General features: G+C 39.4%; 1 protein-coding gene and 1 long non-coding RNA gene across 2 annotated transcripts in view; one reads left to right on the top strand and one right to left on the bottom strand.

The window, feature by feature from the left end:
* Positions 1-25,612, bottom strand: part of LOC140170280 (glycerol kinase-like) — a 74,617-nt gene that overhangs the window by 20,018 nt on the left and 28,987 nt on the right. The window contains exons 10-14 of the mRNA XM_072193648.1: positions 12,631-12,709; positions 11,371-11,467; positions 7,964-8,048; positions 1,299-1,419; positions 359-496 (exon numbers count right to left, since the gene is read on the bottom strand). Of these exons, the coding sequence (XP_072049749.1) occupies positions 359-496; positions 1,299-1,419; positions 7,964-8,048; positions 11,371-11,467; positions 12,631-12,709 (520 nt within the window). The remainder of the gene's footprint in view (positions 1-358; positions 497-1,298; positions 1,420-7,963; positions 8,049-11,370; positions 11,468-12,630; positions 12,710-25,612) is intronic.
* LOC140170277 (uncharacterized) lies at positions 19,823-25,005 on the top strand. Its single transcript, XR_011861516.1, has 4 exons — positions 19,823-20,449; positions 21,965-22,091; positions 22,889-23,016; positions 24,619-25,005. It is a non-coding gene; the product is annotated as an uncharacterized lncRNA (long non-coding RNA).

The following is a 25,612-nucleotide window of genomic DNA, read 5'->3' as shown; positions in this document are numbered from 1 at the left end:
ATGGCAGTAAGATCTTCTGGTTTCAGACTCCACACACCCACAACCTACTCCCCTGCCTCTGACTAATGCGCTACATCAAAGCAGCTTGACATACCTTCTTCCTTGATGGCAGGAGTGTATTCATCAGTAGTAATGGCAGTAAGATCTTCTGGTTTCAGACTCCACACACCCACAACCTACTCCCACGCCCCTGACTAATGCGCTACATCAAAGCAGCTTGACATACCTTCTTCCTTGATGGTAGGAGTGTATTCATCAGTAGTAATGGCAGTAAGATCTTCTGGTTTCAGACTCCACACACCCACAACCTACTCCCATGCCCCTGACTAATGCGCTACATCAAAGCAGCTTGACATACCTTCTTCCTTGATGGCAGGAGTGTATTCATCAGTAGTAATGGCAGTAAGATCTTCTGGTTTCAGACTCCACACACCCACAGCATGGCCTGCTGCCATGGCAGCACCCAAAGCTGTTGTCTCGGGCATTGATGGACGAACTAAAAAAATGATATGAAAAATAAAATAAATAAGAGTGGTATGATGAAAAGGCATTCAACCAACTTATTAAAATATGATTATAATCTAAAGATTTACCTAATCAGATGCTGAGCACACATGTTACCACTAATACATATGACATGCAATTGGCGCAGCACTTTCATGAGTGCAAAGTAGTAATTTGACCATTTATCAACATTTTTGCCCCACATTTTTGACCCAAGCCTTGAATAACAATCTCAATAAATGATCAAATCCTTAAGAGGGAAACTTTCTTACTCAACTCAACCATAATGTACATGAACAACTATAGTCTATATACACATCCACCAATTCATCCATTCATTTTGCTAGCTCATCACTCACTCATCAGGCTGTTTCACCCACTGCTGTGTGAAGCCCTCCTCCAGCATTTTCCATCTCCTTCTGTTCCTAGCCGCTGATGCCCAAGCTGTTGTACTTATAAAGGTGGTGATGTCATCTCTCTGTCATCATTTTTGTCTTCCTCTTCTCCTCTTTCCAGTCCTGTAAGTCTCGTCGTCCACCATGCTCACTCTCAATTGGAACTTGCATTTCCACTCACCCAATTCAAATATCCACCTTCCCATGAACCCTCAAATTCACCCACCAACTCACTAACCTACCCACCCAATGACCCACCCATCCACCTACCCACACATCCACCTACTCACACACCCACTCACTCACCAACCCACCCCAACACCCACCACTCACTCAATAATACCCACCTGACCTACTCATTCACAAACTCAATAAATCAATAACTCAATCCATCCTTACCAACTTTAAGATTAAGAATATCAGCCTGTAGTTGCATAAGAAGATTGTTAGCAGTCATCCCTCCATCTACTTGCAGTTGAGTCAAAGGAATCCCTGAATCCTGGTTCATTGCATCTAAAAGCTGAATAGAATAAAAATAGGAAAATATATGTGAGCATGTAGCTATTTTACCTGTTTTGAGAGCAATGGTAGTAATATGCCACACTAAATTCACCATTGACACTCAAGACAGCCCAATTTAATTCATCAGCATAAGTTCATAATGTAATCATAATCATTTCATGTTCAAGTATGTAGACCTATATTTTTCCTCATGTACTATTTAAGTTGTATTTCAATTTGTAAATGTACGGCTCTTGCAGGGCCCCCAGGAAGATCAGTGTTTTCATTGATGGGATTACCCTGCTTAAAGAAAGTATAAATAAATAACAATCAGTAAGGCACTAGTAGACTCTGCACTTTCATTTCATAACCAAGGTACAAGGCATTATTTGTTTTGGCTATAGCCTCCTTATACTTGCTCAAGTAGTATTTTTATGCAAATTTTCTTAAATTGGCTCTTTTCTTGAGAGCATTAATAAAGTACCCAAAATAAAGCCACAGCACCTTTTCCAGCCTTCTCTAATCTTCATCTCCATATGGGTCGAAAATGGTGGAATGAACCTCAATGAATAGAGCACATCCAGATCTTGCAAATTATGTTTAACTAGCGGTCACCCGTCTTTCGCGGTCAGAATCTTTCGCGGTTGGTAAATTTTGTATATTTTGTGTACATGTAAATGTTTTATTTAATGTGATTAAAGGTATGAGAGGAGATTATCATTTAGAACTTAGAAGTATAATATTTAGTATATTTTCCATATAAATCAATGGCTTGAAATTGCAATTAGATCATGATCGAAGCAAGTCTTCTTGCCACCATATCATATCCACTGTGAGAAGTCTTGCCCCTGTGGGGTGCTGGCGGCTCTGATATTTAAGATTTTTATGCATTTGTTTCTACGGTACTTTTGGACAAATTTGTTGTACCTTTTAGCTCATTTTTTATCATTTTCATCCAAGTTTGTCCCCCACCTTGAAATGTACCTTGCTGCCCCCGCCTCCTGCAAAAGTCCTGGCTACATCACTGAGCAGATGAACACAATTTTATTCATATCCCTCTTGGCCCCCTGTGGCCTGCTGGGTGATCTGATATTTTAGATTTCTATGCATTTTTTGTACTTTTTTATTTGTTAGCCCATTTTGGATAAATTTGTCGTACTCTTACCACTGTGCAGCTGTGTTTTTCTTAACCATGATCTGTTCATATGGGAAGTCTCAGTGAAATTGTTCAAAAGTCACCCATTTGGGTTACCAATTTGGGTTACCAACAGGTTTGGCAACCCTGATTAATTTGTCCTTCAAAAGTTTCACTTACAAACTAATTCAATAAACAAACACTCTACTGTTGACTATAGGTTCTCCATAAAAACACAGAATACATGCTAATGTTGATAAATTAGTTGAATAAACAATAGATGTTAATTGAGTTTCTACTGTGTCATGTAATAGTTGAGACTACAGGCATACTTCTACTGTGTCATGTAATAGTTGAGACTACAGGCATAATATCCTCACACCGCAGGATATGTCAACATTAGTGTATTGTGTTGGCGTGAAAAGTTTTAGCATGCAGGTGCTCTGGTAGTGGCTTTGAAACTAATTAACATAATTTGACACCCTTAAGGTTATACTAAACTTTGTAATGATCGATCCAGAATGAGACTGCATGTAGCCCCCTTTAAAATTATCTATTTCTGGAAATAAATATCGAGAGAGAAAGCATAAACTACGTCTAAAAGCTGAAAGTGTACTGGTTATTATTATGCTTGAATTTTCCACTTGGCTCAAAAAGAAATGTACTTTTCAAACATTTCAATTTTTTTTCAATATCCGGAGCATCAAGATTTTTGGGAACACGGCCATAATTTCTCAGTGGAAGTGGCGATTTTGTTGGGAACTACGACGACATTACAAACAAGTCAATAAAAGAATGTGCATATTCATTCTTGATATTGCTTGTCTCGATTTGTTTTAGTAAGCTTACATGTTTGCGAATTTGAAGTAAAATGGCCTCCACTTGTATGTCGTTTTGTAACCAGTAATAACAATTCCGTACGATTTCATAGACAAAATTCTGACCTACATTATTTCTATAAACCCTCTTCTATATGCAGGTGCTATTTAAATTTTTATTTCGATAGCAGAAAATTGAGATATTTGCTATTTTTCCGACTCGCTGCTGTCAAATTGTCTAGTTTCGCGATAAAAAGATACAGCGAAATCAATTTTTTTTTAGAACCATTTCACCTCGTTTCGGCTCGTGCTTTGAAGTACAAACTTCAAAATTGATATAGTGATTCTTTATTTCAAGCTGCGTCATACTGTGTTTTTCTTACCTCTGATTGTCGCTGCTCAAGGCCAAAATTCGAAATTTTTTGGACAAAAGTGACACTCTCATTTTTTTTTAAACACGCTGTTTACGTGATATCTGACGGGCTCTATTTGCCCGATAAAGTGGTGTTGCGAGTTTGGATTTTAAAATATTTAGGTATTTTCTAGCTTAAAATCTAGCGCCAATGAACCTGGTGCATGGGAGGGAAAATGTGGGGGGTAGTTAAGGCGAAAAAAATGTGCACATTTTCATGCTTGGCGCTTGCAACAGGTTTAAGGTATGGGTATGGAAATTGGGGATCCCAAAAATTGGCATATAGGCCTAGGCCTATGCAAAGGGGTGGGGCACAGTTTTGGCAGGCCAAGGGGAGGGGCCACAAAATTTGGCAGTCCAGGGGGTGCGGACAAGCGATTTTTGGCTGGCCGAGGCGGGAGGCAAGCGATTTTTAGCGAGTCGCTTGGAAATTTTGGCTTATAATTAGTAGGCTAATACCGGTAGGCCTACTGATTGCACAGCCTTCGAGAAAGCAATTTTTTGGCAAGCCGGGGCCGGGGGAGGGAATAAATTTTGGCATGTCGAAAGGGAGGAAGAATGACTTTACCTAGCACACATTAAAGGGGCATTTCGTGATCCACAACCTCATACAACCCCATAGGCCTACGTCCTTTCTCACTGACAAGTTAAGATTTTTATACCACTCATCCCGCTCTGGCCACATGTTTAGGCATTTTCACGCAGATCAATTCGTTAAGCAATGGAAAATATTGCCAAATTTGAATTTCGTTTTAAAAGCCTACTCCCCATTAAAAAAAACCCACTAATTTTGGGGATTAAAAAAGTTCTGTAAAATGAAACAAAAGGCTGCCTCAATCCTAATTAGGGCCTATTCATTTAAGGCCAGGCCTTCATTTCTGAAAATAGCGGGAGCTCAGTTAGTCACTGTACTCAGGAGCTTGACAAGGAGCTCAATTATATAATATCAATATTAAACCATAGGAGCAGCTCAATAAATGCCATTGGTAAAATTATTAGGCCTACGATATTTTATTTGACTGTGATCCTATATACACTGTATATACCTTTAAAATGTCTAAAATTGGTGGAATTGAACAAGCTCTAAATTTCTCATCGTCCAGCATAACCAAGGGCAACTGGGGTGGGTGGGAAAGCCCCTAGCTATGGCCATACCCGTAGTGGCGGAACCAGAATTTTTTTTCGCGGGGCATGGGGGAAGTGAATTTGAGACGGGCACTTGAAATCATCATTTTGCACTAAATTGCCATAAAAAGTGGAAAATTACATAATTGTGGGGATTTTGCCTAAAAACTGGGTGGGAAAGAAAAAATATTGGTGGAAATACTGCCCCCCCCTAGCGGGCGCCACTGCATATCCATCCATGATGCTAGAATGACGGAAGTTCTGGCGCTATGGAAATTCAATTTCAATATCACGAGTTTTTATCAGGGATTTTACCAAGGGAAGGCGATAGGTGTAGGATTTTGCTGATATACCAGGCAACCCGAGAAAGGAACTGAGGCGTGGCTAAATAAGGGAGTGTTCATTATAAATATTTTCCATTATCCTACTTTCGACGCCGAGAGCATAATTATTTGAAGCGTACATTGAAAGAGAAACGCACATGTCTCTGATTAGCTCGGGAATAGCTACTGCTGGCGCTGCGTGCTGGCCTGTTGTTGTCCCGGGTTTGCCGAGTGGAAATTGGCAATTTATGAATGAACTTCCTCAACTTTGCAACATCATCACGCAGCGGCGTAGCTGGGATTTTTGAGGGCCCAAATCCACCAAATTTCCCACTGGGGCGGGGCCCAAATAGACAATTTTGCCAGGCTTATTGATAATAATCAGTATATGGTAGGCCTATTGAGCTGTAGGCCTATTGCATATCGTTTGGATTCCCCATCTCTCTGCCCTCCTCTCACCCTCTCTTTCCCCCCCCCTCTTTCCCTCTTTTTTTCCTTGCACTAGGGGGGGGGGGCCCAAATAGGCACTTTTTGCAATTGCCCCCCCCCCGGCAGCTACGCTACTGTCATCACGGTAGACCTACGCGGTAGCCTACAACTACGAGAAAGGTTTACAGACAAATATAGGCCTAGGTCTAGTAGGCCTATCAAAATGTTATATTTTTATATTTTCTGGTGGACTCATGGAGAATATCATGTCATGGAGGTCCCGGCGCTGGGTTGGGGGGTCTCAAGGCATTTTGGTATGCCTACCCATGCTTGATTCGGGAGGTTTTTAGCAGGCCCGACCATTTTTTTTTTTATAACACCTCGGCGGGTCTCTTCAAAACATTTGTACCCATGGGACTGCAGTCACCCACATTTGGCCTAATTTGACGCTTTTTAAGGGCACTTTTGCCAAAATGCGCCCAAAAGTTGGTCTTCGCTGTAAACCCACCCATCATAGTCGTTGAAAAGGTAGGCCTACTCCAAAACGGTGGCACATCCACGAACCCGAGGGAGAAACCAACAAAGATAAAAACACACCTCTAGCGGGACCAGATTTATAATTTAAAATAGGCCTACATTTTGGAAGCCAGTCATCACGACAAAAGCGGGCCATGGTAGTGTTAATGGTATTAACACTTTGATTTTAGGCTTAAATGATGAGTGTAGGCCTATAAATTGCAAATTTGCACACACCCCGGGGAACCTTCTCAAGTTGGTTTGGGTAAGGATGTGAGGCTGTGACTCCGAAAAACTACGATGCGATTTTAAACCAAATTTGAATAAAACAGACCCAAAATTGTATCAACTTTTGGACTGAAAGTTTTCGCATAAATTTTTACTTTTTCGAGAAAATCATTGAAAAATACCATTCTTAAACCTAATTTTCAAGACACTGAGGGTCAATAAAATCATGGCTAAAAATGCAACAGAGTCTAAACTAAATGGCTGAAAATGCACCCCAAATCTGCCGCACATCCCCACGACACCAGATTTCACCTTATAGATTTGGAAAATTGTCGCAATAAAATAGGCCCGAACTTATCCCAAATTATCCCCGAAAATGTTTTTTTTGCAGGTGAGGTTGGAGTCTTATTATTTTTATTCTCAGAGAGGATAGGGGTTGATATTTTTAGCAGGGTACAGTTTGTCTTGTTTTTGTTTTGTTTTTGACGTTGAAGTTCCAGATTCTTTTTTTTCATATATTATTATTCATTTATTATTTATACCCTGTACGTGGGGAAAAAGACACACGACAGCTACAGAGAAGCCACGAAAAAACTCCTGTGAAGTGCATGAAAATGCCCGAAAATGTGCCAACCGAAACACCCGAACAGGAAGATAAAATAAAAAACAAAACCAAAACCCAGGAAATTTCCGAAATAAGTTTCAAATTCTTTGTCCCCACTAAAATATATTATGAACACTCCCTTATGAAGTCTGCCCTCTTCCGGCTATTCTGGTAGTAGGCGTTGACAATTACTTTCATATTTTTGAAGCATGTTTGAACCCGATTTGTTCTCTATTCACATTTTTAACGTTGCAAGTAACATTTCAAGACCTATATTTGTGACAGGTATTTAATTATCTTGCTAGAGATGTGCCTAAAGTTGAAATTCAATATTTCGGATCGCAAAGATCGAGAGATATAAAGTTGTTGAATATCAGTTTAACACCATGGATCATATGGGCGTCTTATATGAACGATTATGATAGCTAAGCAAAATGGCTGGGATACAGGTTGTATAAATACTACATGAATATTCATGCACTATACAGATTCCATTCTTCTCTAATAATAAAGATGTCAATCACTCTCCTAGACGACAGTTGCTTGGCGCTTGTAAACAAATCGAATAATAGTGCTTGACAAGAGCTAAAAAATAGGCTAAAACACATTTTCACACATTTTTTTCCGAATTTTATTATTTCACATGATAAGTAGACATATTTTCTTACGTATAAGGTAATAATATACTTTTTCTGGAGGTAAAGCCCTTCAACACTTTGTTTAACCTTAACGTAAACAAAAACAAAATTGGACGTTTTATTGGGGTGCGGACAACTTTACTCTCATAGCATAAAAATCCGTTTTCGAAATAATGTAAAAGCGTAGAAGTTTTTAGCCTTACCAAGTCGCCAAACTCAGTAATTTATTATAGATTCCTAACTATCAACCCATGTTAAGCTAGTCTATTCTCAAAACAAAAGTACAGAGAACCTGTACACAGTAAAACAGTAGTTTTTGTATTAAAATGACTTACTTCTCTGGTTTGCCAGCATGTAGCCTCCAACACAGCTCTTGCTATATGTGCCTTGGTAGTATACTGGGTCATCCCACATATAACACTGTAATATCAAAGATATCAAAAAATAAATTCATAAAACTCTGAAGATTTGCTGAAAGGGAATGTGGTATTGACAGGCAGATGCGTAAATGGATATATAAAACCACCGGTAACATATATGGAAAGTGACCCACTTTGGCGCTTTCATTATCCAACAGATATCTCATGGCGCATCCTCATTTCATGGTGGTTACAAATACACACAAACCCATCAATACCGACACCTGCCAGCAACCAATGACATTGTGCATTGCTATCAAACTGAGGATGTCTGAATTGATACATAATTGCCAAAACAAGGACCAAAATGGCAAGGTCCATACCTTAGATTATTAATACACAGATATTTTCCATGCCTATGCCCTCTAAGCGTACTCGAATTCAGCTGACGCCGCACAGTGGGCCAGAATCGCCTCAAAGTATGCCAAAATTATAAACGGACAATCAAACGTTTACAAACACGGTAAAATGAATATATTAGGGGTTTTTGAGGCTGCAGAATTCAATGGAGGCATTTTTAAAATGTATGACGTCATCAAAATGCTGAACGGTGATTGGTCGATTATTTTTACAACAGTATTTCAAATGATATATGTTAACATTTTAATTGAAAAAGCAAAATAGGGGTTCCAAGGGGTGCCAAATTCAATGATGACATTTTGGGAAGCGTATGACGTCATTAATATGCTGAAATGTGATTGGTCAATTATTCCTCCCACAGTTATTCAAATGGCTGTGTAAGAATTATTATAAAAACTTCCAAATCAGGGTTTTTAAGGACTCCGGAATCCAATAGAGCCATTTTCCAAGGCATATGCCGTCATTAAAATACCGAGCCGTGATTGGCTAATTACTCTTACAACAGTAATTCAAATGTCCGATTGGAAAAGTATTATCAAATAGCATATTCAAAGGTTACACGGGCTGCAAAATTCACTGACGGCATTTTCCAGTACGTATAACATCAATAAAATGCTGACATTTTAATTGTTTAATATAAGGAAACAAACAACCAGCCAAACTAAATGAATGTTGGAGGGTTGATTTCTCTTCCAAAATTTGTATGCCATTCTTCCTGCTGGACTTCAAAACGTCGCCATTGTCTTTAAACGTAATTTTGGTCCTAATTTGCAACCCATCAATATACCAATTTCCTTGAAAATGCAACCAAACCAATTTCAGTGCCCACAAATTGGGTGCTTTTACCAATATGTTTCTCAAAATACACAATGATACTGGGCGCTTTCGTCTGTGGTAAAAACCCATCCATCCCTTTACCAAAATTGGCGAAAAGGCACCCCAAAAGGCAAGCACATACGGTACGTCAATGGAGACCCCCACCCGGATATTACAACTTATTAACCCTCAACACCACCACAAACGACACTAAAATGATGTAGGCTAATATGATTCAATTTGTAATTCTGCATTATAAACAAATGATACAGTTAGGGCATGTAATTTTGTCGTTCGCTATATATGCCCAATACTGAAATGTGATTTAGATTTTTTTTAAGTAGACGTTATACCAAATCTAGATGTTTAAACGTTTAAAATTGGCAGACCATGGGGTTTTTGTGTCTTGAATTTCTTTCATAAATTCTATAATTTATATTAATGTTCAAAGCAGAATACAAATGTGCATGTAATATATCAATGTACGTTTTAATCAAAAGGCTAATGAGGTTAGAATAGGCCTACTCTAATCCCCTGATATTCATTATTTAAAAAAGAAACCACCACAACTTTATCACATGTCCTTAATAACAGCACAAAGCTCAGGGTTTTTCATGAAACTGTGATATCGAGCTACTTTCATCAAATTGTTTTATGATATGAGTTTTCACATTGAATGTATAGGCCTATTTAAATGCTATCTGGAAGTTCAATTCTATGGTTAATGCGTAAAGCATACATATATACATGGTATGATGGATCTAAGCAGCATAAATAATGTTCTTGATAATGATGATATTATTTTGCTTCAATTATCTTGATCAATGATCTTAGGGCATAGTTGTAGTGTAAACCGCAAATTCCCCAGGGTATGTACGCAATATGAGGGCGCTATGCACATGACACGATAAACCCGTACGCTATCCATCAAAATCAGCTGAAAAGTGAGAAAATAGGGTACATTGGATGGACCCTGGAATGCAGGCTGGCAAATATTTGCAAACAAAATTGCCATCAACATAGTTCTAAGACTTGTCTGCAAATGAAAAAATTATTCTTTGTACAGGAGTCGACAGGAATCCAGTGATTTATAGTGCGCTACGCACAGGCACAACGCCTAGACGTTGATCCACAAGCCTCAGCACACTTTACAGGTTGTCGCTGACCACTACGGCCCACATCATTCCATAAATCATTTACAAATCAGGGACTTTGCTGCTTCAAGAGCGCACACCTTAGACATTCCACAAATAACCATCGCAACCAGGGTCAGCTCCCCGAGTTTCGTACGGGTTACAACGAGACAATTAGCAGTTAGTTCCTTGTCCAGGGAATTTCAAGCTAACTCAATTTTTTTTCACGAGCGTAATAGGCACCACCAGGGTTCGAACCCGCAACCTCTCGCACCATAGTCGAACGCCTTATCGATTGAGCTAACTTGACATTACTCCTGATTAATACAATTATTTATATTTTGACTTTAATTATCTGGCTTGAATACTATTAGGTATGACATATGCACAATGGCAGGACATCAGTCTCTCATTTACTAACGTTATGTTAGTTGTTTTCAAAATTCACACTTGTACCATTTTAAGAGAAAATATTACACTTTTGGATCAAATTCATGACTGAACGACACTTATGGAATCCATCGAAACATAAATTATGGGCCAAACAATATACTTCAGAATGTTTTCTTTCTTAAACGACTGAAAAAAATTAGAAATTCCACTTTCACCTATTTTGAATTTTGGCACACTTTGATTCCGCCCTGGCCCACTGTGCGCCGGTACAGCGTACAGACCTGGCGACATCGCTTATCTTACGCGCGAAGTTTCTTTTGTGTATGCTCGCGATGTTTGCGCTATTTTTGAGTTTGCTCACACGGTACCTGACTTAGCGTCGATCCCCTGAGGCAACATGCCATGTTTCCGCGGTATGGTCCATACATTTACTGCATAATAGTGGACGCATCTCTAAAATGCATTTGACATTGTACAATTGCGACCTATTGGAGATCTCCGCAAACTGAGGACACTGCTCATTTGCAGCTAGGTCCACGATTTAATAGTGAAAAGTCTTGAGTCTCCTTCATTGCAGGTGAACATGCACCCCCCCCCCACACACACACACACTGTCCTTACCCCCTAGCATCAGTCTGCCAGTATGGTGCATAAAGACCTGAGAAAGCCGGTACAAAATAAACACCTCCAGTATTCTCCACAGTAGCAGCTAGAGGCTCTGCAAAGGACAAGAAGTTAAATACATTTTCAATATTATAATTTTGTGAATGCATTCATCAAAATTTTCATCATAATTCTTTCTGAAAAATCAAATTTCCTGGCAAAAATATATTTTCATGAGCTCATTTAAGCCCTCGGGCCATTTAAACTTACAAATATACGAATGAACCCTGTTCATACTTACCAGAACATTTTGTGATTCTTATTTCATCATAATAATAACAAAAAATAACAAGTAACATTATTAAAAAACATTATTTTCCTTTATTTTTCCTACCCTGCAATGGCACTTCCGGGCCATTGGGCATGCCCGGCTCTCAACCAGTTAGAAACGCAGAAATCACTTTAATAAGTATGAACAATAATTCTCCAATTCTTCTTGATAGCATTTTTAAACATAGGACATGGACACATTGATGAATCAAAGTGGACATCGAGGGGGTATCAAAAAGTTTTAGAAATCGCCCAGAAGTGAAATAGCTATATCAATGAAATTTTGTCAGTGCAATCACTGGTCCTTATGTACACTATGGTGCAAAAATGGTCTCATAAGTATGTTTACTTTTTTTACAGGAGCTAGATGTCACTACCTGCCTATGTAACTACATAACCAGCAAAATGGAGAAAATTGAGGCATGCAGCATGATTAAGTTCCTTTAAGGGTTACAGTGCCCAAAAAATCTGTGATGAAATAAAAATTCCAAAATTTCCAAAAAGCGACAGTGACATATCACAATCACCACCGAAGATAACTTTCATTTCAGCATCAATTTTCTAGGCACTGGAACCCTTCAAAAGCAGGATCTTAATAATGCTGCTTGCCTCAATTTTCTCAATCTTGCAGTTTATGCGCAGTAACTGGGGCAGCAGGTTATTGGCATCTAATGCCACCTGTAAAAAAAGTAAACATACCTAAGAGACCATTTTTGGACCATAATGTACATAAGGACCAGTGATTGCACAGTTAACAAAATTTCATTGATATAGCTCTTTCACTTCTGGGCGATTTCTAAAACTTTTTGATACCCCCTCGTACTCTGGCTCTAAGCCCTCAAGAATTTGCAGCTTTTTGCTTTTAATACTCCCATTTGTACAAATTACAAAGAGTGGTTCGATATGAAAACTGAGAATCACTGTCTGTTTTCTCTACAACATACATACCTATGTCTTTTGCATCTTTGATCATACCCAAATTATCTCTCAACCATCTCACTGCTGCTCCAGTTATTGCAACTGATCCCTAGAAAAAAATAACAAAAAATGTGTCATAAAGTAATTAAGTCAGGTAGATGCATATCACCATTACATTTCAATATAATAATGTTTCTGAATGCTCGTCTTGAAGAAACCAGTTTACCCATGCCAAGAATGGTCGCGCCCATTAAAATGACTTTTAAGGTCATGAACTAGGAGGTCAATCGGGTCATTGTCATGCGGTCATCGATCGGCGTGTTTGGCAACGGGTGGCGGCCCATTCGCATGGCAGATTCCTCCTAGTTTTTTCGTTAGCCAATGAGAGGAAGCCTTTTTTTGGAGAGATTGGCTTTGTCTTCTTTTCAAATATCACAACGCATTCAGCTCTCATCCGACTAGGATCGGAAATTTAATTTTTGCTATCGCAAAAATCTATTTGTATCCAGAGCCTTGTAAGCTTCATCAAGGCTATTCAACAAGCTACACTGAATTAAAATAATAATTCAGCGTGATTTTAAACCAGATTTGTTAGCAGCAAGGACGGACAATTGATGAGATTTTCCCAAATATTGCATGATTGACGGCATAAAAATCATCGTCAATCGAATTTTAACTTTTCAACAAATCATCGTCAAGACTGTGTCGTGAGGATTTATATTTATAGACTGAGAATTTTTACAAATATTGACGTCAAAAAATTATCGTCAATTGAAATCCAACTTTTCATCAAATTATCGTCAGTGATTGTGTGACGTGAGATTTTATGGTATCAGCGAGTGTCTGATAAACATTGGGTTCATCGAACTTTCGCATTGCACGACCGGCTGTGAGTACGTGGGAACTGAATTGTTTACATTGAAAGTTAGCACACATCGTGGTCAGCGTCGCCATGGGAAAGAGAAATCAGAGAGGCAGAGGATCTAGAAATCAGAGAGGTAGAGGATCTAGAGGTGGTCGTGGGGGAGCTAATAGAGAAGTACAGACAGGTAGAGTGCAAGCTCCGACAGGAGAAAGGCAAACTAGGGCCCAGGCGAGAGCAATCAATCAATTGATTCAGGATAATGGACAGGAAAATGTGGTAGATATACAGCAGGGCGCCGGACAACAACCAGAACCAATTCCATTACAAGAACGACCAGCGATGGTGCCTGTAGATGCGCAGCAAGTACCGGTACAACGACCCATGCCAATGCCCGTTGTAGAACAGCCAAGACTAATGGCGGACCAATTATTAGCAGGTAATTTTGATCAGTCATTGCCAGTAATAGGCCATGTCAATACCGTGAATACGGACAATAGGCCATTGATTAATAATAGGCAAAATCAATAATGTCAATAGTAGCAATGCTTTTGGTACAATCAATCAAGCAAGGCAGAATGTTCAAGAGGGGCCAATCAATAACGCCACTTTACTCAATAATGGTAGCGCTTATGGTACAATTAATCAACCAATGCAAAATGTTATGGCTAATTCTAGTATTGCTACTTCAGCAGTAGCTTTATCAAGCGCGAAAGTGCCAATCCAAATGTCATAAATAATGCTAATCACGCTAGTAGTAGTAGGCCTAATGCAATCATTGCTGGTAATGCGTATGGTGCTTTAAATAGCCAGGTGGGGCAGCAGGTTAACGCTAATAATGCTCCAACAGTACCATCTGCGTTTATACCAATGCCGGTACCAATGTCAAGTACAAATATCAATTCACATGCCATGTCTCATAATGCTAATGTTGCTACTAATACAATAGTCAATGATGGTAATGCTATAAATGTCGATATGAATGTATCATTGAGTGACCAGCTTCGATATGGGGTCAATCCTTTAACATCAGTATGTAGTCCATTGGGTGCATGGGGATTCCACAGACAATGAAAACAAAAATAATTAATGGGGAGTACGTAGATCTGGCAATACTTTTGGAAAAAAGTAACCCAAATAAGCGAGTGGAGGAAGATCATGACCTATCTTTATCAATCAGTGAAGGGGGGAGGATTGTATGGAAAAATGCAAAGCCAAAGAAATATATTACTTCAATTTATGCGTGGACAAACGCATTCCTCATTTTTACTTCTGTATTTTTAGAAGCACACCCTCATCGTGCTCAGGAGTTATTGAAGTATATGCAGACAATTAGAACTGCGGCTTCCAGATTTGGTGGGTGGGGGTGGCGTAGCTATGATCAACAGTATAGAATGAGGCAGCAAAGTCACCCGCAAAGTTCTTGGGCAGTTTTAGATGCAGAATTATGGGCTGTGTATGTTGCCGTGCGGGGTACCCACATTCAATCCGTATACGGGTAGTAGGTTTTCTAACCAGACTGTTAATTCTTCAGCAGTGAATTCATATACAAATTATCGGGCGGTAATTTTGAATTTTCGTGCCAGGGGACAAGTCAAGGCGGGTTTAGCCAGCAATACGTTGGAAGAAACTTTGCAGCATAAGTCCAACCGCACCCACACAAAAAGGGGGCAATGTGTGCTTTGATTTCAACAAGCAAGGATGTATCAGAAGAAACTGCATATATATCCACAAATGCACACGTTGCGGGGACCAAAATCATTCAGCAACACGATGCAAAAATGGAGCAAGTAAATTGTGTAATAATAATTACAGCAATGCTATCACAGGTCCAGATACCAATTGCACATGTTGCAAGTATCCATCCCCAATTAAATTAAAATCTCTTGTTCCTTTATTAGACCAATATCCTGATGTGTCATCAGCAAAAATACTTAAAGAAGGATTTTCAGATGGATTTAAATTGCATTTTTAGGGAGAGGGTAGCAAGGGAGGCTCAGAATTTACCATCAGTGAGGCAATTTCCTGATAGGGCAATTGAAAAACTTAACAAAGAAATACAAGCAAAGCGTAATTGCAGGTCCATTCACTGTTTGCCCGATGGAAAATTTAATAGTTTCACCAATTGGTTTAGTACCGAAATCAGAACCAGGAAAATTCAGACTTATTCAACATCTTTCGTTTCCGGAGGGGGGGTCCATAAATGATGGAATTGATCAAAAAATCTGTAAGGTAAAATACGCAAGTTTTGATGTTGCAGTTAAATTAGTAGCAGGAGTAGGAAGGGGGCATTAATGGCCAAAGCAGATATTCAATCAGCATTTAGGCTTTTACCAATCCACCGGATGATTTTCAATTATTGGGCATGAAGGTGTTAGATCAGTATTACGTTGATAAAGCTCTGACAATGTGGGCGTCATGTTTAAAAAAAAAAAAAAAAAAATTCTCAACTTTCATTGAATGGGCGGTGAAAAAAGCAGCGGTACTGATAGAGTTACACACTATATGGATGACTTCTTTCTTACTGGGCCGCATGACGGAGTGCGATATAAGTCATGCGGTCAGCTCGTAAAATGTTTTGAGAACTGTTTGCGAAAATTTAGGAGTTCCGTTGGCGCCAGATAAATCAGTAGGCCCAGCAACAAAAATTACATATTTAGGACTGGAGATTGACTCAATAAAGCAGATCATTGCGATTCCTCAAGACAAGTTAAAAAGCATTCAGGTGAAAATCAGTAGCGCCTTAAAATCAACGAAAATCTCGTTGAAGGATTTACAATCCGTAATAGGATCCCTTTCATTTGTTTGTAAGGCAGTATCCCCTGGAAGGGCGTTTCTACGGAGATTAATAGATTTGACATGCGGGGAACAGAAATCGAGGCGTAGAATAGAATTAAATCAAGGGGCAAAAGAGGATTTGAAAATGTGGGTCTTATTTCTGGAACGATTCAATGGCATGACCATAATCCCTGACCAAATATGGTCAGGGGAGGAAGATTTGCAACTTTTTACAGATGCCAGCGCAAGTATTGGGTGTGGAGGCTATTTCAGAGGCAAATGGTTTCAAAGTAAATGGCCAGATCAGGTTGAAAAGCATTCTATTGCGTGGTTGGAATTGTTTCCAGTAGTAGTGGCGATAGTTTTGTGGGGGATCTGCTAGTAGGAAAGCGAATAATGGTGAGATCAGACAATCAATCAGTAGTGGCGATTATTAACAAACAAACGTCAAAGTGCCCAAAAATAATGACTTTGGTTCGCTTTTTTTTACATTACAATGTTTAAAGTCAAATGTTGCCTTTTTAGCAAAACATATTCCAAGCAAACGAAATGACATTGCTGATGCGCTCTCACGCTTTCAGATGGAGCGTTTCCGGAGGATGGCGCCAGAGGCAGAGGCAGAAGGTATTCAGGTGCCAACATTTCTTTGGAAGATTTAGAGCGTGTAAGCCAGCAATTGCTGAGGGCATCAATGACAACTTCAACATGGGATTCATACAGAGCAAGTGTCAACTCATTTTTAAAATTTAGAGATCAATTTCAATTGGGTCAAGGTTGGCCAGTGCCCCAGAGTCACTTAATGGCATTCATTGCATATCTTGTAGTAGAAAGAAAGTCACCAGCAATGATAAATTCAAGAATGTCGGCATTAGCTTTTGTTCACAAAGTCAATGGGTGGCTAGACCCAACAGATAGTTTTGTAATAAAAAAGATGAAGGAAGGGTGCAAGCGACAAAATCCTCAATGTGATACAAGGCTGCCTATAACACCAGCGATATTGCGCAATTTGTTGGAGAAATTACCATCTGTTTGTAATTCACAATCTGAAGTCTTGTTATTTAAAGCAGCTTTTCTTTTAGCATTTTTTTTGTTTTTTTTAGTAGGGAATTCACAAGTCTTAAAAAATCAGGCGACATGTCAAGAATTTTAGCAGTAGAGGATATTTCCATTTCACAAACAGCACGAAAAGTTCTAGAGGTTAGAATTAGATTTTCGAAAACTGACCAAAGAGGGTTATCGGTTAGTTTGAAAATTGAAAGTTCATCAAGTTGCCAGTTATGTCCAGTAAAAGCTGTAGAGGAATTCCTCAGGGCAAGGCCTATCCGACAAGGCCCTCTTTTCATTCATTTTTCGGGTGATCCGTTAACATCATATCAATTCGGGTGCATGTTGAAAAAAAGGCATTAAGCTTGTAGGATTATCCCCTAGCCACTTCAGCTCACATAGCTTTAGAATTGGGGCAGCCACTTCTGCTGCATTAGGTGGGGCTTCAGAAGAGGAAATCAAAGAAATGGGCAGATGGAAGTCATCCACTTATCAATCCTATATTAGGCCGCAATTGTTGATAGATTCCGCACAGGTTTTTATTTGATCGGAAAGACTATTTAATGGGTATCAGAAAATGATAAGTAGGCCCAATCAATGCATGCTGAAAAAAATGTATTAATAATTATCAATTCATTTTAGGTACTTCACCTGGAAAAAGTGATGAAACTCTCAACACAGGTTAACCAGATGAAAGGATGGATTAAAATAATACCAGTTGGCGATATATTAATTATTAAGCAAAAATTTTGTCACGTACTTCACCTGGACGATGTGACGAGAACTTCTTTCAATGGATAGTATACATACAATAGAACATGTGTATTAACTTTAAGATTCTATTTTCATTTTATTACAGGTAACTTCGCCATGAATTGTGGGAACTTCTCTCTACATATATGTAACGTAAGGTTGAGGCTTTAAGCCTCATAAATTTTCAGTTTCACTCATTCTCTCTTTCTCTTCCATGCATAACAGAACGATCCATGCGCACTTGGATACTAGGGGACAGCATCATTAGGCGTGCGGAAATAAGAACACCCAATTGCATGGTGGTGGGGAATGCTATTGGGATGGCAAGCCTGGGGGGCAAATTTCATTCATCATAAGTAGATTAAGATGGCTACTAGGCCAATACCAATTCCCAACCACAATTATCTTACATATCGGGACGAATGACATATTCAAAGCAAATTTAGGGCAATTAAGGAGTAGTATTACAGAAATGTTAATGACAATCAGACAGCTACTTCCATTCACGAGAATCGTTTGGTCTGATATATTGTTTGGCTGGCTTATTCTCTAGAGAAACACAGGGGGCAGGGGTTCAAGCACCAAGAATCTGAACCAGCATGCTCATAAAGTATGTAGAGAAATGCTGGAAGGGAACGCACACATCGTTAGATATAACGATGTGTTGCACCCTGATCTCTCAACAATGCTGATGATGATGGGCCAATTTACGATTACGATTGCACCCATCCGACACCAAGGGGCCTTTTGGTTATGAGGCAACAAATTGCCAATGCCTTGGTAGTCTTTAACAATGATCCGCACATCTTCGCGTACCCTCCAGGGTCAGAGAATTCAGATATTTAAAAACAAGGGGATTTGTGCTAAATTATAAAAAACGGGGGGGGGGGGGGTTTGCGAGTTTCTAGCGTTTCAGACTAGAAACTCGTTTGGAGGGTGATGGCGGATCATTTTCAACATTCCATACAAAAAATTACTCAAATTATAGCCTTATAAGGCGCCCTTGCTTGTTAAGTATAGTAATTAATCAATAATGATTATCTTTATATCTATATCTATATATAGGTTATTTTCCTACAAAGCTACAAGGATGCTCGGGAACATCTCGCGGGCTCCAGCAAAGGAAAAGAACAAATCTTGAATTTAAATATGCTTCTAAGCCTTCAGCATTTTGCTTTTAAAGGTCCTTGCTTGTAAGCAGTTTCCCTTACAATATGTAGCGTAACTCACCCTATCAGCTTTTGCTCAACATTTTTTGCTTGTAAGCAGCTTCCCTTACAATATATAGCGTAATTCACCCTATTCAAATCATATTATGTGCCCTTTTAGGTACCTCATCTGGAAGGCTATTGGCCTGCGTAGCATCACACAGTTCCGTTGCTTTTATTTACCGGTATTCCATATATTTCTATTTTCCCAATTTTGCATCTTTTGTATGCTTAACGCTTGCTGAAGCCTTAGCCATTTTGCTTTTTATATATACGATGAATTGTTGTTGTCTTTAATATTATTTACATGTAAAGGATTTTTGCAATTGGCAAATAAATGCCTGATCCTAGCGGAGGGCTGATGTGTGGCAAAATGTGATATTTTTCCGTCTCTCCTTTCTTGGTCTTTGGGTAATAATGTTTCTGAATGCTCGTCTTGAAGAAACCAGTTTACCCATGCCAAGAATGGTCGCGCCCATTAAAATGACTTTTAAGGTCATGAACTAGGAGGTCAATCGGGTCATTGTCATGCGGTCATCGATCGGCGTGTTTGGCAACGGGTGGCGGCCCATAGACTAAATCCTCCAGTCCTTTCAACATCTACGCACGGTCATCGGGTTGTGCTGATGGTGAGGACTGAATCGTTCAGCAATCCAATATTGGTGCAGTGAAAAATGCTAAAATATGAATATTTAGTAGATTTTGATTACGTCATTGCTTTCAGCTACTATTGTGCCCCATTCTTCGTTCATGATGCTACCATGGGAATATAAAGACAAACGGAGCCCTGATTAAAGCCCGACATTTGGCTGATTTGGGTAGCTTTTGTTCGCTACACATAAAGCGAGCTTGAAAACAAACAGCTGAGTACCGATGCAGGGAATAAACCTCTTTGCCAGCAAATTTGGTAGCTGATGTTTAAAAAAAATTTTCTGTTGCGTCCGCCATTAGTAGTTTTTACAATTTTCCCATTTTTAAACCAAAATAATCAACTTTGCACGATTTTTAGTCATCATGGTGAAACTTTTGTGGTTTTGTAACATATTGAGTCCATTGCACACCGTCAGATCGCAATATTTAACTTGATTTTGAGAAGGAAAGATCGTCGCTACAGACCCCGCTCAGACCACAGTGACATGGATGCACTGACTATGCACAGCCTCGGCGTTCACGGTGCGGTGCAGTGGCACTGGTGGTAAACAATGTAAGTATAAAAGCTGAAGTTATTTCAATTATTTTCACGTGTAGTGTGCATGGTTTATAAGGCCATCTTTTACACCGTAAACAAGAGCAGTGTCGTGACTCATGACTGATTCACTCTTATATTGTAGGCTAGGCCAGGCCCGGGATCAGGCCACGAAAAAACATCAGTCATAATCATAAACAACCTGTATCAATGACAATTGATTTGATATGGCATGCACGCAGTTGAGCGCCAGGCATTGCTGTCTAGATTTTAAAGCCGAGTGGTTGATGGTACGCGAATGATGGTACGCGAATGGTTGAATTTTCACAATACACTTATTGGGGTATATTCAAATAAGAGTTTCGGTTTTAAAATTCACGTTCAAATGCACGCGAAAGGCACTAATATTTGTACCTTTCTAAATCGCTTTAACACTTAATTCGCTGGCTGATTTTGTGAGATGCGCAGCGAGTAATATTTAGTGTCCATGGCGAGTGGAAAATCGCTCACTAGAAATTTTTTGGGGTGGCGAGCGGTGGCGAACGATCGCTCACCAAAAAAAGTCAAACGGCAAGGCCTGGGGTTCAATAATTATAGGTAATTATGAATGCGTATTACTTACTGCTCGAAAAATAATGCATATGCGCTGATGCTGGTGCGTCTAATGCATGAGCCCCAAAGGGGAAGACAAAATTAGATTTAATCGACATCAGCGCAAGTGCATTATTTTGCCTAATTCTCGAGCAATAGGGCCTAAGTAATATGTGTTTATTAATCTATTTCATACAGTGGCGTAGGGCCTACGTGGCCGCTAACCCCGGGGCTGAAGAAAATTAAATTTTGCTGCCTTCCTCAACAGCCCGAAAAAGGTTGACCCATTTTTTTTCCGGTTGTTTGAAAAAGTGAAGAGCAAAAAAAAAAAAAAAAAAAGATTTCAGGTGCTAGCACCCTAAAAGCAACACACTTTGATGTATAGCAACATTTTTTCAAAAATTTGTATGCTTTATCAAATTTTTCTGCCTTTTTTTATTTATTACGGTAATTCTTTTTGCCACCCCCTTTGTTTTTGTTTTTGCCACCCCTGTTTTTGCAGCCCCTTCAATTTCGCTGCCCCCTGATTTTACCCTGGGGGGCTGGCGCCCCCAAAGCCCCCCAAAATAAGCGCATGTCATAAACGACAAGAAAAAAACACATAATTTTAACTTTTTTTATGTAACAAATTATCACTCAAAATGTTGGAAATTAGAACCAAATATAAACCCGCCCGAAAAATGAATCAATCCTATGTGACACGAACACGCATGAAACACTGCCGTAGACTACGCAGAATGCACAATATACACAATCAATGCATGTTTCATACTTTTCTGATTGGCTGCTTTGATAGGAGTGTATGAATGCTTTACGCTAGTTGTGCGTTGTGTAATGCAGGACTGGCGCATGATTATGTGAATTTACGCGAGAAGTCTAGAGGCCCCTCTTGTAAAACTTTTCTCCATTTTAAGATATTATTTCTTTAATTTCCTCAACTAGGTGATACTGATGTCAACTTGATGTGAACTGTACAGTTGCAGCAACTGCTTTCAGGAGATGGTGGCTTTTAATGTCTGAGAATGTATAGTGATGAACTCAACAGTACTACTGGTGCAACAAAAAGCTGGTATGTACAATGAGTAACCAGGGACTGCCTTTTGAGGAGAGTGACATTCATGCATTTAAATTGGGATGCAGACAACCCGAGGCGGACAACATGATCTTTGAGGGCACCTTAAGTTTGTTCGGTTTTTTATAAGGTGGAACAAATAAGACTTGTAACAAGAAACAACATGGTATTGATATATGTGTATACAGAATGGCATGCACGCACTGCCATGCCGGTGGTCGCCAGCAATGCTTAAATCAAATGCTATTTGTGCGAAATTGACAATCTCCAATGTTAAGGCGTAAGGCTTTTTTTGTGAAAATTTTTTTTTTTTTTTTTTACAAGGCGGAAAAAAGCGGAATTTGACATTTGTAAAGCGGAAAATTTTGGGCTTTTTTTTATAGTTAGTCCTGACTCCCATCTCACACATGATGATGAGCTGATCATAGTTTAGCCTTTAGGCATGAATGGGCAAAATGCCAAATTGCAATACGTGTGCACTACGGATGCACCACCATTGATCTCCAACACAACTCGCATGCCATACAAGTCACACACAGATGCAATGATCAAATTTTTATCTAAAAGGTGTGCAGTAAATCCGCAGTTTACTTTTGTGTGCAAATAAATGGTAAAACAATTTCCATAAATATATTTTGAATTGGTACCGTACTTAGGCCTCCCATATATGTAACTCTGGGGCTTGCAGCATGGAGCAGCCCAATTTCAGAAACCTGGAGGCACAGTGAAACATGCTTGTTCTTGTAAAACGTTTCTCCATTTTAATATTTTGTTTCTTGAATCTTCCCAACTAGGTGATACCAGTGATGTCAACTTGATGTGAACTGTACAGTTACGTTGCAGCAACTGTTTTCAGGAGGTGGTGGCTTTTAATCAGAATGTATAGTGATGAACTCAACAGTACTGGTACAACAAAAAGCTGGTATGTACATGTACTATGATTAACCAGGGACTGCCTTTTGAGGAGAGTGAGAGCATTGCTCTCTACTGCTCTCCTTAAGGGGGTACTACACCCCTGCCCAATTCTGTGCATATTTTGCATTTTTCTCAAAAATTATAGTGCATTTGTGACAAGTAAGATATGTATATTATAGGGGCAAGGACTACAACTACTGCACTGGAAATTTTATTTCAGCACAAACAACAGTTGTGGAGTTACAGTCAAAAATGAGGGAAAACCAGTATTTGATCAATAATTCAACAACTCTTCCTATACCTTTGTACAGGAGCCAACCGTTGTTAAACCGTGATGAACCCACACTTTTACTGTAGCGTATACTCGAACGCAAGCGAGACTACGCGTTACGCGAGAGCGCGTAAAATTCGTCATGCCTGGAACCTTTGTGCGTATGCCAGCTTACAAGTTGAATTCAGTATTTTTCAGGTAGCGGCTAAACATTGCCGTTTTATTCTGTAGTTTTATTGCTGATATCAAAAGAGAAATCATCGAAGTTTTTGTAAGGCTGAGTGGCAATGATGAACTGACATTCCTCGTAAAATAATCGTGAATTATACGATATTTAGCTTCTTTTCGTTGTTGAAAGGATTCAATCATGTTTCACCGTTGTTCATCACCGTTTAACAACTCGCGTCCGGTAGCGTCTGTGAGTTTACTTGGCTCGGGCAGCTAAAGCTGCCCTCGCGAAATAAACCACGCAGACGACGCGTCCGCATATGTTAAACGGTGATGAACAACGGTGAAACATGATTGAATCCCTAAATCAATAACTACTTGCCTTGAGTTGCTGAATTTTCAGTGCAGTACCGTAGTTGTACTCCTTGCCCATATAATATACATATCTTACTTGTATCAAATGTGCTATAATTTTTGAGAAAAATGCAAAATTAGGCACCAAATTGGCCAGGGGTGTAGTACCCCCTTAAATCTGATATAGGAGAGTGATGTTTGACATGTGAAACGGCTCTCCTTGAAGGCTCATGAAGAGCTATTTATTGCTCTGGAATGCTCTCCTTCAAGTTCCAAAAGACAGTCCATGAGTAACTGCTATATTGGTTGATGAAAGGATTAGGCCATAAGGCCTGGCTTAGTAAACTCAGGCCCCAAGATAGTAACTTCAAGCCCCAAGATAGTATCTGACTTAGTAGCATGGGCCCTTATTAATAGTCAGGCCCAGGGTTGTCACCACGCTGGACTGGGCCGTCTGGCACTCACTAAATTGGGGTTTTTTAAGTTTTTTTTTCAATTGTTTTTTTAATATTTCCGGAAGTGGATGATGATATTTCATCATAAAAAGAGGAAGAAAATTTTTTAGGGGGTGGTACCTCAAAGCCTATTCCCGATCCTAGCGTTCAACTAAAAAGATAGTGCGAGGCGCGAGAGCTCTGGCTCGCTATGCTAACCAGTACTATTTGGGTCCTGGTGACAACCCTGGTCAGGCCCGTGCTACTAATTCAGGCCCAAAGATATTTTTTTTTCTTTCTATGTCACTTTTGGGGATCTGTAGGTTGTTCAATATTAAAATCTAAATATTTTAATTGATATTTTGGTTATTTTTCTTTACAGATGAAATATGAACTTATTGGAAGGAACCACCTGCAGCAACAAGCTTAAGCAAGAGACAGGTAAATGCTCCATAGCTTCAACGGCACTTCAACTAAAAATCAAGCGAATTTAACTTTGAGGGGAAAACTATCGACAGAAAAAGACATTGTCAACATATGGCTGTTACGGCCTATGCCTACCTATCAATTAGGTTTAGTGGACTAGCTGGCTGGTAGCCACTAGCCATCACTGTTAATTTGGAACATGTTTTACCACACAGTGGAACTCATAATATATAATTATGATAATGTGGACTACAATTAAGTCAACAAATACTGGACACAGTGGTAACTAGGCGAGTTAAAAAAAAGCGAGTTAAAAAAAGGCGAGTTAAAGAAAAGGCAAGTTACCCCCAGAGATTAGGGTGTGTTTTTTTCAATTACCCCCACAAAGTAAGCTAAAGATGAATTACGACAAAGCCATCAAAGTCCCACCAGCGAGTTACGGCAAAGCCATCAAGTCCAAATGGCGATTTACGACAACACGATCAAATCGGCGAGCTACAGCAACGCTATCAAGTCCTGTAAGAGAGTTACAGGAATGCCGTAATGATGAATGGAAAATGGCTTTCACTATAGAAAAATTATCAAATTTGTGTACATCGTGGAACATACTCTTTGCGTGGCTGTGCGTAGTAAGCAGTTGTACGCAGATAGCCTCGCTAATATGGACGCGTGAAGTAGCATTGTATGCGCGTGTAGTTAGCATGATTAGTTGCGGAGTAACAAGCGTAGTTGAATGTTCCACGATGTACACAAATTTAATATTTTTCTATAGTTGAGGTTCATGATGATGAGAAAAAAATCCATTTTACCCTAAATCAAATTGTAATCTTAACTTGCTGATAAGACTTGCCATAACTTGCTGATGGGACTTGCCGTAAATTTTAACTCATCGATGGAACTTGTCGTAACTCGTCTGCCAAAAAATCTTAACTCAATGGCGAGACTTCCCG

This window comes from Amphiura filiformis, chromosome 14 (genome assembly GCF_039555335.1).
Source record: "Amphiura filiformis chromosome 14, Afil_fr2py, whole genome shotgun sequence".
Lineage (NCBI taxonomy): Eukaryota > Metazoa > Echinodermata > Ophiuroidea > Amphilepidida > Amphiuridae > Amphiura > Amphiura filiformis.
This window is presented reverse-complemented; position numbering and strand designations above follow the sequence as displayed.